The following is a 21,105-nucleotide window of genomic DNA, read 5'->3' as shown; positions in this document are numbered from 1 at the left end:
CCCATCATAGAGCCGTGAAACATGTACTCTAACATCAGTAAATAACTAGTTTTCCAGATTTTATATCTTTCCCTACATAGATTTTCTATAATCAATGTATATCTATATGTCCCCATTACACCACTGGTCTGTTATCAATAATTAAATCTTTTTAATTTGTTCCACAATAAAACACCACATCTATGATCGATGTTAATATTTCCTCTAGTTACAAATAAAAATCAATATTTTTTATATGTGTTTTGCTAAGCAACAACAAAGTGAACCATTAATTAATCAGTTAGGATATGAATAATCGTTATTGTTTCCTTTCTGCTTCATAAAGTAAATTACATCACGTCCTGGGCTAGTTAAATAAAATAAATGTATTGCTTAAGTATCTTCACAATAATTCTATGTCAATTTTTCAATTTTCCTAATTTCATGATGAACAGTACACCTTTATGGTATCCAATAAAGTTATTACCATGGAAATTTATCCATCACAGAAAAATGTCATTTTCTGCTCCTCATCCAGAATCTGCATCCCCTGCTACGGATGACTCATTCCTAACACTACATCCTCCAATTCAAATTCCATCAGGTCTCACTTCTAATACTACAAATTCAGTCAAGTTCTGATAACCTCTGACCCCTAATTGCTCTGTTTGATATCAACCAGTGTTTGATGTGGACTATTCCATTCCAGGTCAGTGAGGTGTCAGGATAATGATACCCATGACATAATTGTGTGTAACTTTGTATCACTCTAAACCATTGCAGAGATTACAATTAAAGGAGAAATTCTACTAAATGAGGTAAAAAAACAGTTTCGAGTTTCCTGAACTATATAAATGTTGGCAGAATCATTTAAACTTTAACTGGTTGTATCAAATTTCTTAAAACATTGGATGCAACATTACCAGGACTGGAAAACTACAGGGGTGGGGATGTTCTATTTGGGGTGAGGTGGAGGGGGAAGGAATAGGGGATGTTGGGTATAGGGCAAAAGGGACAGAATATTGGGATTTTAGGATGTGGGAAACGAAGAGGGAGAATCGACAGAGTCTTAATCTACCAATAAGAATTTGGCTTTTATTCAGAAGCTCACCTCTGTATAACATAAAGAGTTATCAAAAAATCGCACACAGCCAGAAAATAATATGAATTGTGACAGCATGTGCAGCATGTTCCCTGACGACATGGCTGTGTTTGGTACAAAGGAACAGGATAGGTTTTATGTAGATAGGATTTGGTAACTACAACCGCCACCATTTATGTAATGATAAAAATGGTTACACTGGCTATTCTGATATCCCTTTGGGGGCTTTTGAGAAAATTCTTTTCTCGTTAATTGCTATAGCATTTATATACTGTTTTACTCAGGGCAGATAATTCAATTACACTAACAGCTATCAGAAGGACGAGAGAATTGAGTAATAGACCAAATATCACCATCAAGTCAATGCCCCAAGAGAATTTCATCCCTGATTTTTTACCGATTTTTTACTGTTCTTTTTATGCTTCATTAATTAAGTTAATTAGCCTGCACAAACACAGGCTGGGGCACTTTAAGATGGTCTAGCACTGCAGCTAATGATTAGTTCCAACGCATAAATTAATGAGTATTCTCTTCCATACAACATAACGCACACTCCCAGAACATCTTTTATCTCAATAGAAAAACAAAATTAAATAGCAGAGCATTGCTTATGGCACTATTGAGAAATGTCAAGTTAATTTAGAATTATTTGTGGCCCCAAGGAACAGTATTATAATAATATTGTTTGATTGCATGTCAGGTAACTATTCTGACAGCCAGAGTGCATAGGCAGGGTTTAGGCTGGACATCCATATAAAGGTCACATTGGACACATCAGTAAAAACACATAAACAGTTTGTCAATTAATTGACAAATTTAGACTTAATTAAAAAAAATAATGTGATTAATGTCAGATAAAAAAATCATTTTTCAACAAGGACATGTGTATTAATACAAGCAAAACAGGATATTTCTCACCATGACACTTTAAATTCGGTCAGTACCACCATAAATATGGGCGAAATCACATGCAAAGAATTTGAATAAATATCTTACGAACAAAACCTCCTAGCTACACATACAGAGAGCCACAAAAACTGGAAGGCAAAGCAAATGATAGGTGAATAATTCATGTGTATAACTAATACCGCCAGAAACATTGGAGCATGTAAACATATTCAATTCATAGTCTTAATGTTCACACAGATCAGTGAATGAAAAGCTTGATTAAATGTTCTGTGACTTACCTAGTTCTCCTCGCCCCTCCCCAGGGGAGCCAGCCCATCCTTTATCTATAGATTAATACCCATACCAACCAATGTAAACATTAAATTCTCTGCCCACTGCCAGGGGTTAAAAAAATCTCCATGTTTTTTTTTATCTGTATACCTGTGATCTACAGGGATAGTTTTTATCTCTTTTTGTACTTGGTGTTGTAATCTTACAAGAATGTGGTCACTTCACTGAATAATTACTTGGCTTACCTGTCCAACAGGTAAACCTGTGGCTACAAAGGAATGTCCACTATTATAGCATTCCTAAGATACTAGGCTTCTTTATATTGGACATGATGTCGGTAAAGAATTAAACCACATAGCACCCATCGCCCTCCTAGGACCCTCCCCTCGCTCTCGCCCTCCCCTTGCCCTCGATCCTTTCAACCCCTCCCTGACTCACACCCACAGCTTTTCTTTTACTACCTATCATTTATAAATGTCCCCATAAAAACCTGACCCAGTCTGTACATAATTCATTTCCAATCTTTCCTATGGCTCCTTTCATTAATAACTTTCTGTCTGACCTTTGACTCCTACCTTTGAGGGAGATGTTGATGTCCACTTCACATTAAGTGTAAAACCGTGTAGGTTGTCCACTGCTGGCCTGCACTGACAGAGAATGACCCTGTTGTCCACTAATGACTAACCTATTTGTCTTACCTGCGTTTGGCAGAAGTGAAGTGCACACCTGTGTGTATAACATCTACCTGTATCTACCTGCGATGTGTGTAACCTTTGACCTACATGATAAACATGCCCCTACAATCGTGTCCAGCCCTATAGTGTACCACTTTCATCTGTCTGTGATAAAGTTTTACAGATATTTGTGTTGGGAGGGTTGGTATACACAATGAGGAGGGGGACGGAGGTTCAAATGTCATGCTGAGAGGGAGGCAATTTTATTTTTAAAAATCCACTTTTAAAAATGTTGTATGGTACATACCTGTAGATAAGGATGGTACTTGAGATCAGGCAGCATCCGTGCTACTTTATATTCCACCATGATTAGACAAACTAAAATCCCATACAAGGGTCCACCAAATGAAGATTCAACTTTAACACACAATAGGGGACCTTCAAAACTCAAGTTTATCCCAAATGTTTATACTGTAGAACATTCACACAGGCACCACTTTTAAAATGTAAGTAAATCTCCAACAAAAGGAATTAACAGCTGACAGTCACTTCAGTTGAGTTATCCTCTCATAGTCGTGATGGTATGTATATTGTGGTTGTACAGACTCAGGTGACAGCACGCGGTTCAGATACGAGATTTCACCCCTGGGGTCGTGGGCTACAGGTGAGTGGCAAACTAGATTGGGAAGGAAAGAAAAGAAAATCCTCATAATACTAGATACAATGCTGGACAGCGTAGTTGTATAAATGTTTGTTGTACCGCCAATCACACGGTTTTAATCACTTATCAGTGATCAGCTATTGATTGGCTACACCCTAAGGCCTGAGTCGGTCATGGCTCGTGTCCAGATCACAAGGTCTACCTGATCACCCTCAACTTTTACTCTCAAAAACACCGTGAAATGTGCCTTAATTCAGCTACACAACAACAACCATAATATTATCTTTGTAATTAGGTTAACTTGGCCAAAACATTGCCAAAATAAGCCATATGATCCAAATAGTTTCTGCATGACACATTTGATTGTTTTTTAAATTACAATTATGAAGATACCATCGATAAGTCAAGCATTGAAAATTACTGTCAATCAATCTCAGAGTCTAAATTTAGTTACCTTTAAATTCTTTTCAGAATATTCTGTCACCAAATTTCCTCGAAATTTTAATGCTGATTTTTACTTGGATCATTTTCTCGTTCTTTTGTCCGATTTTCAAATTAATTTAAAAAAAGTTCACCCTTTTAAAATTGATTGTAATTATATCTGAATTGAGCACATTTCTTTGTAACATTAATTCTAAGGATGAACGAACCTAAAGAACCGAACAACAAGAAAGTAAAGAAAATTTAGTTGGTAAAGATGTGAGACTGACAATATTTGAAAAATATAACCGGCGATTTTTTTAACAGAATCATCAACCTTACACTCTCCACACACTGTAAACATATCAGTGATAAAACCATTTTACATTAGAGGAAACATTGGAGGCAAACATCTGCAGCGAATTAAGAGACGACCTTGAAAATTGAGAATGAGAAAATGTACACCTCCACTTTCGTCTTTGCTAACCCGCCTGTTGTATAATGATGCACCTTACATCAGTCACCCATCACCAGCCAACAAGTTCTACTCTCTTCGCACGCTGTGCCAAATTAAATCTCCGTTCTGAGGAAACCTCTTTGAATTCCTATCCCTACAACTTAAAATCCTATCTGCAGATTACCAAAAAACATCCGAAATTCTTAGACAACTTAAAACCCTGTTCTGTATAAGATATATTCTGCACTAGGAATCCAAACATCACGATGAAATAATTCAATATTTTGGAAGTTTAAAAATCTGTTTCCAAGGCTAAAATACTGAAGAGAACGCCAAACAATAATCCGACCAATCAAAATCCAAAAATACCATTGCACCAAAATTGATCCATTTCTTGAAAACAGTGAATTTGTATCTGTATAATTATCCACCTTTGCTCAACAGAGAACAAATAGCAAAATATTCAGAAGATAGGAGAAGTCACATTGTTTTACCAGTATCTCGTGTCCTGGTGCCTGGTGTACTAGGGAGAATGAGATTAATATCGGGAGTCAGTCCGACATGGTCCCATCCCACATGACAGGAACAAGCCTGCTATAGCTAGGGGTCTCTCATTAACATTCACCAGCCTATAGACTGCCACTTGATTAGACCCACCATTCTTATATAATAGAATATTTTTACATACACTATCCATTAGCTATGGCCGGAGTAGTCTTTAAAATCACATGTTATCTATTCCCCCTCAGGATAAACCAGTTACTTTTTATGTTCGAACACTGGAAGGCATTTTATATTTTTATTTACCTGTGAAAAATACTGAATACATTTCTGGTAATTCTATATCTGTCGAGTATGGTCCTGACTTACTCTATTACCATCACAAAAAAGGTTCCGAGTCAGATCTTTATTACCATCGTGTTGTTAATTGTCCATTTGATCATAAATCTCGTTACATTAAACTATATCTTAGAATTTGATATGCTATTCTTTTGGATTTTAATTCATTTATTCTCATGATAATGGTATCATATCTCTATTGTGATCATTTTAGCATTCGATTATAAAAAGAGGAAATTTTAGTTTTGTCAATAAAAATCCAGATGAAATGTTTAAGATGCTCCACCGCTGACAAATGGTATTTTTTCACTATAAAAAACAGGAGCAGACGATTTAGTATTTTTCTTCTGTTACAAAAGTTACTTACTTTACACCATTAACACCATTGAAAAGTTTGAGCTTCTAATTTTACTTCAAGTTAAAAATATGAAAAATAATTAATTGCATCCCGAAAAAATTCCGTGACACTATATCCTATATGGAATTAAGTACTGATTGCGCATGCACTAAAGGCGAAATAAATTATTTTATATTATTTTTTGTAGTTAATTAGGCATATATGTACACGATTAAACACCAATTATTGTTCAAATGATTAATTCATTTTGCTCTGTCGGCGGTGGAGCAAAGTATTTTTTTTTTGTGAAACACAAGAGCCTTTATATAATTAGATTAGTTTATAATCTTCATTAGGATATTTTTATACCTGAGATAATCCTTATTTCTAGTTATAATGTACTGATGAGACTCACACTACTTCAACCCGACAGGTGTGCCAACTCCTACAGAACAAAAATTAATAATGCAGGTGATTTCACCTGTACGAGTACCCTAACCGATAATCAATTAGGTCGGTGATAATCTTAAGGGATACGATAACGACTTCTCTACACATGTACTGTTACAGTTTATTAGTTACAGCTGGTATCTTCATCATAAGTTTTACAATCAAGATTACAGCCATTAATTTTAATCTATTTAAAGATTTAAATTATTAAATACAAAGAAAGTTTTTTTTGTTTTTGACTTTACACCTTGAACGTGTTTTTACTAGTTGTGTACCTGGTTGAGGGCTGAGATTTACATCGTTGTACATGAAAGAGATTCACCTCAAGCAGGGAAATCTACACTAGGGTTTATCACATAAGTCTCCCAAGGATATACATACTGTTGTCACTTTCTACAGGTATTTTGTTTGTTTCAGGTGAAAAAGTGTTTTATACCTGTGTAAATATTTGATGTCCACCTGAAAGTGCCTGAAACTACGAGTGATAAATCAGTCAGAAGGTTACAGACCTCCCTGTTCAAAAGTTTGATATCCGATTCAATATTCCCCTGGCAGATTTTTATTGATCTCTATTTACCATTGACTGTTTAATCTATGTTTTTCCATATAGGTGTTTACTTGTAACTTTGGTTATTTTTTTAACTATCAATTCATTCGATATTTATTGTAAATATATACCATAATTCTTAAATGAGTATTTTAAATTTCAATACAATTTCTTTTTATTTTCAGAAATTAAATATATCTCCTTTTAACAAACAAGTAAGTTTAACAATGAAAGGTCCTACTTAATTATAAATGATGGCTGTCAAATACTTAATACTCTTGTACAAAAAAAGCAATAGACTAATCAATCACTCAAGAATTCTCTCTAATATCAATTTTATTTGCAGGTCATTAAAATATCTCTATTGCAAGGTAAAAAATAAATTAGCATTGTTATAAATACCGACACATGGCCTGTCAATGCGGGATAACAGCGTTCATTATTTCCGCTGAAATAATAGAGATCTTGACAAAACATCGAAGGCATGAATACAAATTCATTTTTGTGATTCCCACCGCACACATAATAGAAGGCCAAATTCATTATATTCACGTCAAATCTCACCGTCCACATCAAGTTGCCTAGGCCTTGAAAAATGACACATTGTGTTACAATCAATACATATTTTCATTGCTCACGTCACATGGTGAAAATGTCAATCGGCAAAAACACCTTCACACTTGTTTAAGTCTTTTTTAGCTCCAGAAGTGTACATAGCAACGTAGAAAAGGTCTAACAACCTATTTATAATTATACTTTACATTATTATTATTTACGCCATTTATATTGATTTTTTTATTTCAAAATTTGTATTAAATATTTTATTGGTTCTAAAAACCAATATTAGCTATAAATAATGTTGAACTATAAAATAAACTTTTAATTCAAATAAGCAAATCATTAAGTTTAGCAAACCTTAATTATAAACTTTACACTGAAGATTAACCATTCTATACCTTTATATAAGGAAATGGAGGGGAACCTATGCCAGAATAAATGTGGTAACAATGCCCCCCAAAATATAGCTGGTAGGACTGTTTTGGTAACCAGCTTAGTTATGGATTTCCCAGTTTGAACGTATTATGCAAAAGCCTGTTGCATTTTAATAAAACACGTTTCCATCAAAAGCTGAACACGAAAGTAGTGGGGAATATTGACTTCCAGGAACATGGGAGGACCACAACCACTGACCACCGAACATAATGAAGAATTTAGAATAATTACATGGTACACATTGGCACAGCGCCAACTAAATCTCCATACTACAGCTGATCCTAATCCATTGTGTAGACAAGCATGCAACACTTGCTATAATTCCACAAGACAAATATTTTCATAACCATTCATATCCCAATCGGAAACTCAACCAACTCGTCAAGCTTGTCCTGGACAAAGATAGTAAATACTCTAATCATTGCTTTTGCTTTCGTTTTAAATCACACCCTAAATAAATAGTGCCTATTGTCATTGTTATATCAAGTAATATGATCTTTGGCTATTTCAGGTTTTTTTTCTTCTCTCAGATGAAGTTTATTGGTCATAAGAGATGTATGTTTTTGACTATATAAAGGATTCCCTATGTCATATACAATGTAAAAAGGTTGTCTGAAATATGGGGACCCGCATGTATACTGAAATACACTACTAAAAGGACATCCAATCTCAAAGAAAAACAAAGTGTAACATGGCTGATGTATGAGTAAAGATTTGTTGGTTGGGGGCTTCGTATTGATTTATTACGAAAGGCAGTAAATTATGTCTATGTGAAGAGAAAAGCTATCTTTTAATCTGTATAAAAATTCACCAAACCACCGTCAAACCACCGCATAGCTCTGCCTACCAAGGTTGACAACTAAATTGCAGTGTTCTGAGCTCCCTTTAGAAAAAACTGAATACACCAGTGACGTTTACTGGGGTAGTCTGCTTTCAATTTCTCGCAAATAGAAGTATAAAAATGAATTTTATTTGACAATCGAGCGTACATTTAAAGGGAAAGTGTGACTGAAGCAATGGCATAGGCCACACATCAGAGGGCAGACCGGAATATCGGACATAACAAAGAAATATCTTCAGGTTAAATCTTTATCAATGAAAACTTTAATTCATCAAATTTTCATAAATATTCTATGACATATAATTTGCATTAAACTTGTCTTATATGCGACGGCTCATGTTATCACTTGCCCCTAGCCTAATACGGTGGCCCTCTAATCATCATATTAGGCTGGAAATTTGCTAAATGCTGGTTTTATATCAGAAACATTATAAGTGGAGTAGACAGATTCTGAGAGCCATTCTTGAAACTACAAGTACTCTCTATGTTTCCACGGTAGCCAAAACTAATTTAGAGTAAACTTCAGATTTAGACCTGTTTGTTAGCTTTCCGATTTAAATATAAGGCAATTAAGTCCTTCTGCAAACAAAACCCAATACTCCAAATCACAAATCTACACAATAATTCTCTTTGGAAGCCATTTTGATAAACACTTTTGAAGCGTACATAATGGCATGGGATAGGAGTGATAGGGGAAATACATGTAAGTAGCTGGGTCAACACAACAGGCCTGGACAGGGCAGCCGGGGTGGGCCAACAATATTACTTTCCTTTAATATCAGGTAGAGATTTCGGCCAAAACAGGACCCTTAAGCATTTGAGTTATGATACCCGAGTAAACGCCACCCTAATCCTACTGTTGTATACAAGGCATTGACATATTAAATATTATTACACCCTCGTAAAGATAACACCAATCTACAGAAAGCCGAAAATGTTTTAAATAGGTTAAGTATTAATATATTCCTCTCCGCATAGAATCCAATTAAAGCCTGTGAAATTCTGAAAGGACTTGAAATATTCAAACCCTGAGCACCTGACACCATAGCCTATGTAATACTTACGGTTTTGTATGTCGTTCAGTAAAAACATATCCAGTCTGACCATGTGATCTACTGATTATATCACAGTCACTAGGACACATCCTTTATTTACATACCGCTGATTACACTATCGCCACGGCAATGCTGATAGCAATTTTTACTCTATCCTTATGATAAATTCTGTTTTATCTTGATAAATCATGTTAAACTTTCATTAAAAAATGTTCTAAAGAAATATTTCTGGTACAAAACTTAACGGCTTTGACAGGCAACATCCTAAACGGCTCATATTATTTAGTTCTCTAGATATTCAATTTATTCAGACCAAAAACTGCAGCTTTTGCTGATGTATTGAAAGACTATAGAGCGGTTGGGAAAAGCTTTAAATTCCCCAACCTCCATCAGTACATTTACTATGTAGTGTGAGGTCCAAAACCCCGAATGACAATACAAAATTCTCACTGATCAACTAGTCAATTCTCTCTTGTTTTATATTCTACAAAAAAAAAAAAAAGAAAAAAAAAAAAAGATTATTTTAGGAAATTACAGGTTTTGGTGAAGGAGGAAAACTGGAGTACCTAGATTAAAGCCATAAACCTACAGGCAGTTGCTTTGAGTGGTTATTAGAAAACAGTGAGACGTTTCAACCATCTAGTCACCGTGGCCTCCATTAAACTTCAGAATAAAGGTAGATAATTTGGGAATAAAGAACTGGCCCTGACACTAAAAGTAATTTAGGATCCCAAGGTCGACAAGTGGTGTTTGATTTGAACAGTTAGGTGAAGTCGCAGAGACATACCTTATCAGGTAGGGAGAATGGCAGCCAAATATTGACACGAGTTTCCCCAGGGCCCACATAGAATGGGGTTGGCCTTTTGTTTGTTGTCTGCTATCAATATTTACTCTTTATTCTACAGCACTGTATGAGTTATCAACCTGTTTTGTGTACAAGGCACAAACTCCACGCTCCAATGTCAGTCTCAAAATTTTATTAATTCCGAAAAACCAATTAATAAATAAATCTTTGTCAATATAACAGATACTATTTCAGAGATAGGCTTTACAAAATGTTAAGGAAAGCTTCGCAAATATTGCAAGAATGAAAACTCGATTGACAAAAGGATTTTTTAATCTAATATAATGCATAAAAGGAAATTTGAAAATGTTCACCATGAAAGGCAGTTTTAATTATGTTATATCCATCTACGAAATGGTACTATCTATTAAATTCAGTGAGTTGTCTTCCCTTTAATAAAGTCAATTTTAAATATTTGGAGACGGTTATGCACTAGCTCAACAAATACATTATCAATTGAAAAGAAAAAAAATCTTGAAAGTGAATGGTATGTCAGATCTCAAGCTCAGAAGACTTTATTCTCCTGCAATTAAGGTGTAGCTGAGAAAAATGTGAATACAGAATATATAAATGTACTCTAAAGCATCCTAAATTCAATGTATAAAGCATACCCTATGATACAAGAATAAAATGACCTTCTCTTAGACAAGTTAAATATTTCTGATTTGCTGATATAAGCAGTAACATGTTATTGCTATAGTCTGAGTTTACATACAGATACACATAAAAGAAGTGCTTTTATACGGAATAAAAAAAACCAAACGTTCACAATTTTTCAACCAAAAGTTTTTAGGTATATAATAAAAATTTCCCTAGAAAGACGATTTTAGACAGTTCTCAAACAACCTTGGATGTTATGCTATTAACTGGCATTACCAAGAGTTTTGTTGATACAGATTCGAGTGAAATGAGTCTTTGCGGTGGACAAGTTTTATTTAATGGTGACATGAACATCGAGGGATTGCCACCCAAAAAGCATGATTGACTCTGAGAATAGTCTTCCATTCTGGGCCTCCTGATACCTCTTCATTGAATGTAATGGGCTATTAAAGGACTGCAAGGGTCAAAACAGCAAGTGTTATCGCTAATGAAAGGAAACCTTTGAAACGATTGACCTTTGTTTTAAAGTTGTTTTCCATTTTTTTTTTCTAATGCCTCTAAAATTTCCCATTAAGTATTGATTTTAGCCTTAAACAGCAGTTGGTTAAATGTACAGAATTAAATCTGAAATGTCTATCTATAATTAACTAAATGATCATTTTGTCTGACATTAAAATTACTTTAGTGTCTCCTTGGATCAAGACAAACAATAAAAATTTAAAAAATAACACCTGTGTAATGAATAGAGCTAGATGGCCTTAGAAATGCACTGATTTGGAGTTTGATAGTAGAATGTCTATGTCTATACTAGAATATTTGTAAAACATTTTCAGAGATCAGTTTGTTGTGTTTGTGTAAAGAGTTAACCGAGTAAAACAATGATGGAGGAACCATATATTATAATATGTGGTATTTGTTGTAGCTTTTTATGTATAATTTTTAAAAAAGATAGCTACCATCCTTTTGATACCAAGGCCTAGAATATACTGTGAAGTCTTTAAGAGAACTATGTGCCTGACAGGTGTCACGACCGCAATAGAGAACCAATGTCTAAGTATTCTACACCAGGTATGCTAGGTGGCTCTAAACAAGGTAAAGATTAGTATCAATGGTTCCACACTTCATCTGGCTACAAAGGAAAGCTGGAGTCTATTACATTTTGTCAGGATATAGATCACAGTCACAACAACTCTTATCTCAAACCCATCTGATACAGGCTTTTACAAGAGGGTAAGTGACCTGTGACCTTCTAACTAATGACCTACGTTGACCTTATCTTTGTTGACCTTTGAACCCAAATTGACCTATGACCTGCAGGATGGTTCAATAGAAGGATTTTGAACATGGTTACCACTGTGTTCACCATTATATTACCACAATAGAACAAACATGTACAACAGTTGTTAGCTGTCAGCCAGTCATGTCAGGATCACTTAGGTACATGTTATCCATGTGGCCTTTGACCTCAAGGTCACAATCAAACTATGACCTGCCAGATAATGGAATGATGTTCTCTGTCAGAGTCTGGTGATCTAGGGAACTTACTGGACATATTCCAGATACTTACCCCAATCAATCAGCATGCTGCACTGATATCACATGACATTGGCACAGCAAACCACATGACATTGTGACAATCATGTCACATGAAATCATATCAGAATGGTATTGGAAAAGCATGCCACATGGTATTGGGGGATCTTGTCACAGCAGATATTGGAGTAAAATATACCTATACCAAACTTAAACAGCTGATAACATTCAGATATTGGTAACATTATGAAACACCTTCTGACACTATGGAACTGAAACATGACTAAACTCTAAAACTCTATACAAAGATAAGCCCAATCAAAATGAAGCCAGAAACAAGACCACATAAATAGCAAAAAAACACTCTGCAATTTAAGCCCAATAGAACAACAACTCAACCAGAAAACTTACTAGACTACAATCACCACTAAAAATAGCCATGAAATTAAAAACTAGCAGTAACCGTTGGCAACCAAACTCACTTGAGTTGACAATGAAGCCCTAGAGGCACCATCCCATCTGTAACATTATCTCACACTCTGCCCTAGATTTGGATCACGTGTTCAGGTATCCTACCTGGACGAGATTCGTTAGCTGCTTTCCTTTCTCAAGTATTCAGGTGTGTATCCAAGTGTGTGTGTTGGGGAGTAATCCTGACACCAATATCTGTGGATGGTCGTGGATCTGTTGGTCTAGGTGGAGCTACGATCCCCTACCTGTTTGTAATAGTATGACAGGTATGCTCCAATCTTTATGCGGGCCTGTGTTGTCTATTAAGCCACAGGCAACAGGAATTTTCATAATAGTTTTATCTACTCTATAACATATACACATATATATCTATTCTCCAGTCCCATTAAAACGTGAATAATTTTATTTAAGCAACAGGTCTAGAAAATACACTCGGCCTCATACAGATTCCTAACCCAAGCATGACGGTTCATCATACTGGCCTGCTTTTGTATGTCTGTTTTTATTAATAAAAAAATTAAACACATGACAAAAGTGTTCTGATGTGTTGGTGCTTGTCTTCTGATGTTATGAAAACAATTTTTTATCTTAATTTATGTCGGTGGAATTTAACACTTTATGAATAACGAAGGAGATTCCTCGGGTGTTTGGCTATAATGACTGTATGTAATATATAGCTGTCATAGAAATCCATCTCAGTAACGCTACACCAACCAGAGACCCAGTATACACCTGAATACATTATGCCACCCGAAACCACCCGATTTATCTATCATACTTTCTCAACTTATATGATGCATCTATAGAATATTAAAATGCTGAATTAAAATTGATCATTGACTGAATAACAACATTAGGAAATGATGTTCTAAAAGGGCCTAATATGGACAAGACACTGGAATTTCCTGGATCTGATCAAGGGAATCAGACGGTGGCAGTGGTCGGAAGCGTTAGTCGGACGATGATACAGTCTGGGACCGCAGTCGGACAATGATATGGTCTGGGACTCTGGTTTAACACTTGTCAAATCAGATCTCTACATTTACTGATCTCCGATATAATGACTCCTAGCCACGACTGACATTTACATACAAGGAATGGCCGGGCACTTGACCGATCCTATTCACTCCGTTAGTATTCTAATTCCTAACCCGTGTTTTATCTAATAGGGATCTGCCAATAAACTTGATGTCCAGATCATGTGATAAGCTTTGGAGAAATTCCAGGAAAAGCATCCTGTCCGGAGATGATTATTATTGAACGGAAAAATCGCAAAGAAAAAATCCATAATTATGCCTTGAGGCTTTATTTAGATAACTCCCCAGCCCTCCAGATCAGCTCAAGGGGGATAATTTATTGGGACAATTAAGTTTTGTAAAATCAATGCTTGTCATCGTAATTAATTGACTACCATATGTACACAGATGTTTAGGACAACGAAAGCAGCTTGAGGGATCAAGAGCAGAAATCACCAGTTCAATATAGGGCATATCTGACTGGTATTCAATTGGTTACCATCAGCTTGCAGTTTCAAGTCAAAACTAAATCAACTTATGCTAATTTCATGGAACATTTGTCATGAAAAATGTCCCTACCTACATATTTCCATTTAACTACCACATATAAAGTAACTTTCATTTCCACTGTCTTCATAAATATTCATAACAATTTTACTTGAACACACACCAAAGTGGAAAATGGTACTTTTAAATGTTACAGTTATTTTTACATTTCTAGTAATTTTTTTCACGCAAATTGAATCTTTTACACATACTATTTAAGCATTCTGATATCCTTACCTCTGTCAAGGGCGGAAGTCGGTCAAATCTAAACATTATTCCAGAGCCAAGACGATCTAACTCTAAGTATTATATTTAGTATTATATATGTATGGTGTACTTATATGAACTAGCTGAGCATGCAGACTTCTCCAGCTTCAGTAATCCAAATGGAAATGGGAATTTATCACTCCAGCCGGTTGTTAAATCACCTGTTTCACGACCAGCCAGCGATTTATAAAATCCTTCACTATATGATCTGGTCTGCAGTGATATAGGCGTACCTATATAGGCCTTCGCTTTCTGTGCACATAGTTTTGTTATCGTATATACTATCACAACTTGACATAAGTTGCGACACTTCTAGTAAACATTCCTCTGCATGATTATACACACAGGATCTGAATGGCCAATTAGCTATGAATATAGATAGTCTCAACACTTAAACTTTGTACCAGCAGTCAGACTGGCAAGGTTTAAACCCGATCACCCAGCATCATTATACCTACAGCCACTCTGTCTGTAACCATGCCAATTATAAAATCAGCTCTAAAAATGAAACAGTGAAACAATTTATTTTTATCGTAAAGTGTAATTTAACATACTTTGTGAGTTTACGATCTCCATACAAAATTAAACTTGATGTGGTGTATCAGATAAGGTCTTAGTCATTCAAACACATTTCCGTTCATTTGGACAAGAGTCTGTGAGACCAAGATGATGCTGTTCTATGTTACGTTCCCCCCCCTGGAAGGTTTTATATCCCTCCTAAGTTGCCACACCTGGTTTGACTAATTATGTCAGTAGGTGTTTCAAATACGTTAGATGTTTTCTAATCATGGCGGCAGAAACCACACAAATTTTCTGCCCTATGCCCCTCAAAAACGGAGATGGTGATTAGGATAAGGCAGTTCATCTCTTGAATAGGGTCGACTGAAATCTAAATCATTTCATGTGCGATAGATACACAAACTTACATCTCATGACAGTTTCCTGTTGGTGAAGAAAAACGCCTACATTGAAATCACGAAAACAATATACAAACTACAGATACATTAATGGCAATTAAACATTAATTAAAGTTAATGGGAACTGTAACCAATTATGGGTAATCAATGAATTCATAAATACTAAATATATATATATATTGTAAAAGCTCATGTATATTTATTTTGTATAGTGTATATATATATAATATAGTTGATGGTAACAAATCGTTATGTTTGCAATCATTGGACCAGGTCCGATTGTTACATGATCATTGGACCAAGTCTGATTTTTACATGATCATTGGACCATTGAGAATTGCTGGACGGATGCTTGGCAAACAATTCAATATCGATGGAGTGTTGCTGTACCAAGCCAGGATGCTTGGCAAACAATTCAATATCGATGGAGTGTTGCTGTACCAAGCCATCCGTGAGAAGGCCCATCTGGGACTAACTAGGTATATATCTGTGTCTTGACACTCATCATTTCAATGTGAAGGCTAAATTAATAATGAGTATGAAAATTCTGATATACTTTTTATAAACGAAAATAGTGTAGATAAACATTATGTATAGTGGTATGAATACTAACAAATAGATATAATAGTCAAACATTGCTCTAATTTGTGGCTACACATGCTAAGCTTAGTACGTTAGAAGGATCTACCCTGCCTCCCCTGTATAGTAAGTTAGAGGAATACATTCTATCCTTATCTGAATATTCCAATACCCAATATTTCACCGTCCCAACAAGCTTCACATTCTCATTTAACACGGGAAAATACAGTAAAATTCCAAGCTTGATTGCTTTTCTCCTCCCCAATATCTTGTCATTAGATGTCTCGACACAAAACACACCTTAAAATCTACCTGTCGTTTTAATGTTTTATCGTCAAGCATAAAATTGACAAAATATTTTTGAGTGTCGATGCGGGCCACTTCCTAACAATACAGGGTATAAAATGCTACTTAAGTTTTTTTTTCTTTTAAACTTTTTTTTTTTTATAACTATTTAAGTAAGAAAAATTGAGCAGAATTTTCGACTGTTTGATTTATCTGAACAATCTTGTCTAGAAAGAAACACAAGCTGTTATTTTTGTAAGTTTTATTTACATTTAAAAAAAAAGCTAAGCTAACATAGCTACGAAGACGAAGAAAAACCAGTGTTGTGAGTATAGTTGTCACGCATGAGCGACTTTTAATGTATCGCTACCACCACCGCATCCAGAAAATTCCGGAGTGACATTCCACACCTGAGAGAGAAAACGATACCTATACAGCCCTACTAGGATGCGTGTCAACTGCGATTACCAATGACCTTCACCTTTATTTATGCTTTCAAACTAATATTTAAATATCCAGAGTTGTCACATCTGACAAAGTTTTCCTTTAATTTGCCACGAAATAATTAAAAAATGACAAACATTTACTTGAATTTTAACTAAACTGCCGAAAATAAAATCATGAAAAAAAGATCAATTTAGAAAAAGTATACATAATAAAGCAAAATTTTGTTTGTTAAAAATTTTCACATTTAAATTTGTCTATGTTGGTAAAACCAGAATGACTACAACAAAGTATGTTTTGTGCTATCGTATCCCTTGGGTAGACACCCTGTGGGCACAACATCTGTTCTGTATAATTCTCATGTCAAACTCTCTTTTGGCAGTTTTTGGGAAAAAAATTGTGGTAAGAAATTTTGATCATATATCAAAGCAATTTAACATTGGTGAAAATGATTTAATAAAAGCCATATCAATAACATGAAATTTGCATTTCTTTCAAAATTAACCAATATTTATATCTTTTTTTAGTGTATAAGAATGACCCACTATCTGACTTGCCCCTAGCATGGTTTACATATTACATGTGCCTATAGTCCAAATTACACACAAGCCATCCAGGGCTCTGTTTATACAATTTTACAAGCTTTAATTTATATATATATATATAGCAATGCTAACTGATTTAAAGCCTAGGCTGACATATTTATGGTTACAGGCAACATCTAAAAACATTAGACGCATTTGCATCAAGGTAAATTCCTAACTTCATTTTGACATTCAGTTTTTTTGTGTTAGAGAGGAGTGCTTGCTGTAGAAATGTTTACAACTAATTTGTTATCAGACTAACCCCAAGTACGATAAGATTATGACAAGATAAGGTTATTCCTGACAGTAATCAACTCGTGTTTTTTCACACCTGCAAGTCTGAGGTCCCTATTGCAACAGGTGTACAGATTACTACTATTCCTAACCGAGTAAAAATGACAAACAAATTAAAACCTCTACAAGGAACAAGAATGAGAATGAACTAATTAATAAAACAATGGTTAACATCCTACCTGTCTGTCCAGCCACGCTATTGTGTAGTATTCAGGTGAACCCATCAATGAATTGTTGGATAGGACAAATCACTATCTATTTTTATACTCCTAAACACTTTTCACAGAACGAAAAAAATCCACACGCTAGTAATTTGCCTCCAAGAAGATGAGAAAATGAGAAAATGGATGCCTTGAAATCCTCGTAAGTGGAGCTAGTAGAGTAAGTTTGAGGCAGGTGTGACAGAGAGAGAGAGTTGAGGCTCGTCTCGCTGGTGGTGATTACAGTGACCGAGTGAGGAAACACAATCAGGCGACTAGGTATCTACGAACACACCTGTACTATATACCTGTTGTATACAGGTAAGTATAACTAGCTCAACTTTTCCCCCAAAATAGCAAATGCCTCTCAACAAAACTAGAGCAAGTTAAGATAGATTAAGACAATAAAAAAGCTCAACTCACCACTGAGGGCACGGAAGATAATGGAACTAGTTGATATGAATCCAAAAGCATGGTGTCCAGATACAGGTTAAACCAAAGGGTGGAATACGCAGGTGATAGGTCTTATCGCAGTATATAGCCAACCATTGGTCACGGCTGAGCGGAGCCAGGAATTTTGTGTACCTTCCCCCAGTTACCTGGCTGCTATATCACTCCCCCTCTGTACTATAACAACACGACTAGCCACTGTCCCAGCGTGGAGCGTATATGGCCAGAGCTGTCCCGGTACAGCCGCCCAGTCAACAGTTGGACAAACAAATGAGCCTGATGCATGTCCTAGCTCCAAAGCCTCAATAGACTGCATTGGTCGCTGAAGGCATCAGTTTCCAATGACGCTGGGGCGCCTGGATAGGAGGGTTACAGAGGGAGGGGGAAGTTAGCTCCTAAGTGTTGGGACACAACAGTAAGGGAGGGGCAGTATCAGCTCCCGGGAGTCAGTTCACACCAAGAGGTGAGGGGGAATAATAACTCCTGGGGTCAGGTCACACCAACAGGGGAGGGGGAGTGTTAGCTCCTAGGGCTCAGGTCACAACAACAGGGAAGTGCGAGTATTAGCTCCTGGGGGTCAGGTCACACCAACAGGGGAGGGGGAGTATTAGCTCCTGGGAATCAGGTCACACCAAAAGGGGAGGGGGAGTGTTAGCTCCTGGGGGTCAGGTCACACCAACAGGGGAACAGGGGAGGGGGAGTATTAGCTCCTAGGGGTCACGTCACACCAACAGGGGAGGGGGAATAATAGCCCCTGGGAGTCAGGTCACACCAACAGGGAAGGTGGAAGATAAGCTCCTGAGAGTCATGTAGCACAAACAGGGGAGGGGGGGATATTAGCTCCTGGAAGTCAGGTCACACCAAGAGAGGAGGGGGAACATTAGCTCCTGGAAGTCAGGTCACACCAAGAGGGGAGGGGGAACATTAGCTCCTGAAAGTTAGGTCACACCAAAAGGGGAGGGGGAATATTTGCTCATGGGGGTCAAGTCAAGCAAACAGGGGAGGGAGAGTATTAGCTCCTGGGAGTCAGTCAAACCAACAGGGGAGGGAGAGTATTAGCTCCTGGGGGGCCGTAACACTAACAGGGGAGGAGGAATATTAGCTCTTGGGATTCATGTCACACCAACATGGGGGTGGGATTTAGCTCCTGGGGTCAGGTCACACCAACAGGGGAGGGGCAGTATATAAGCTCCTGGGAGTCAGGTCACATGAGTTAGGGAGAGTACTAACTACTATTTAGGGAAGGAGAATTAGGTTCTACGAGTCAGACCACAATAGTTGGGGAGGAGGCACTTGCTTCGAAGAGTCAGTGCACGTCTGAGATGTGATTTCAGGTTAAAGGGCACTTCTTAGGCAAGACAGTTAGTTAGCCCTATACATTAAGTAAGGACTATAATTATTAGTCTTTGGGACTTAAGCCAAGTCAGTAGGGAAGAAAGTATAAGCTTTTGGGAGTTAGGCCAAGCAAATGAAGGAAGAGGTTATAGTTCTTGGGAGTAAGGTCTCACCAATAGAGGTGAAGGTTTTAGCTTTTGGCAGTAAGGACAAGCAAATAAAGGAAAGGGTAATACATTAATGTAGTTATTGGGAATTAGACCAAGCCAGTAAGGGAAGAGGTATATTGTTCTTGAGAGTTAGGCCAAGCATTTGGTCCTGGAAGTCAAATAAGGTAGAGAATTTTTAAAAAGATTAAGGGGTCAGTAAAGTTGAAATGGTCAGGACAAATAAAAAATGTCAATCAGGAAATAACTAAGGATATTCTGGAAGGTGGGTAGTCCCATATGATATTCAAGAGCCAATGACAAAAAGGATGAGGGGGTGGGGTGGGGGTGGGGCAGTGAGCTTTCTTACTGAAGACCAATGTAAGACAGATTGGGGAGGCAGTGAGCTTTCTTACTGAAGACCAATATAAGAGGAATGGGGAGGCAGTGAGCTTTCTTACTGAAGACCAATGTAAGACAGATTGGGGAGGCAGTGAGCTTTCTTATTGAAGACCAATGTAAGACAGATTGGGGAGGCAGTGAGCTTTCTTTCTGAAGACCAATGTAAGAGGGATGGGGGAGGCAGTGAGCTTTCTTATTGAAGACCAATGTAAGAGAGATGGGGGAGGCAGTGAGCTTTCTTATTGAAGACCAATGTAAGATGGATGGGGGAGGCAGTGAGCTTTCTTACTGAAGATCAATGTAAGAGGGATGGGGGAGGCAGTGAGCTTTCTTACTGAAGATCAATGTAAGAGGGATGTGGGAGGCAGTGAGCTTTCTTATTGAAGACCAATGTAAGAGGTATGGGGAGGCAGTGAGCTTTCTTACTGAAGACCAATGTAAGATGGATGGGGGAGGCAGTGAGCTTTCTTACTGAAGACCAATGTAAGACGGATTGGGGAGGCAGTGAGCTTTCTTACCGAAGACCAATGTAAGAGGGATGGGGAGGCAGTGAGCTTTCTTACTGAAGACCAATGTAAGAGGAATGGGGAGGCAGTGAGCTTTCTTATTGAAGATCAATGTAAGAGGGATGGGGGAGGCAGTGAGCTTTCTTACTGA

General features: G+C 36.8%; 1 protein-coding gene across 13 annotated transcripts in view; it reads right to left on the bottom strand.

Moving 5' to 3' along the window:
* LOC138314763 (RNA-binding motif, single-stranded-interacting protein 3-like) overlaps positions 1–21,105 on the bottom strand; it is a 209,060-nt gene that overhangs the window by 55,274 nt on the left and 132,681 nt on the right. For 2 of the 13 annotated variants that reach the window (XM_069255269.1, XM_069255267.1), the window contains exon 2: positions 3,242–3,610. The exons of 5 other annotated variants lie outside the window; for them this stretch is intronic. In XM_069255269.1, the coding sequence (XP_069111370.1) occupies positions 3,242–3,301 (60 nt within the window). In that variant the 5' untranslated portion in view covers positions 3,302–3,610. Of the gene's footprint in view, positions 1–3,241; positions 3,611–13,088; positions 13,230–14,782; positions 15,045–18,094; positions 18,387–18,538; positions 18,785–21,105 lie in introns of those variants that run through there. 6 more of the 13 variants (XM_069255266.1, XM_069255270.1, XM_069255268.1 and 3 more) reach the window with 6 other exon arrangements.

This window comes from Argopecten irradians, chromosome 2 (genome assembly GCF_041381155.1).
Source record: "Argopecten irradians isolate NY chromosome 2, Ai_NY, whole genome shotgun sequence".
In the NCBI taxonomy this organism is placed as follows: Eukaryota; Metazoa; Mollusca; class Bivalvia; order Pectinida; family Pectinidae; genus Argopecten; species Argopecten irradians.
Note: the sequence above shows the minus strand (reverse complement) of the source record. Positions and strands in the feature narration are given on the sequence as shown.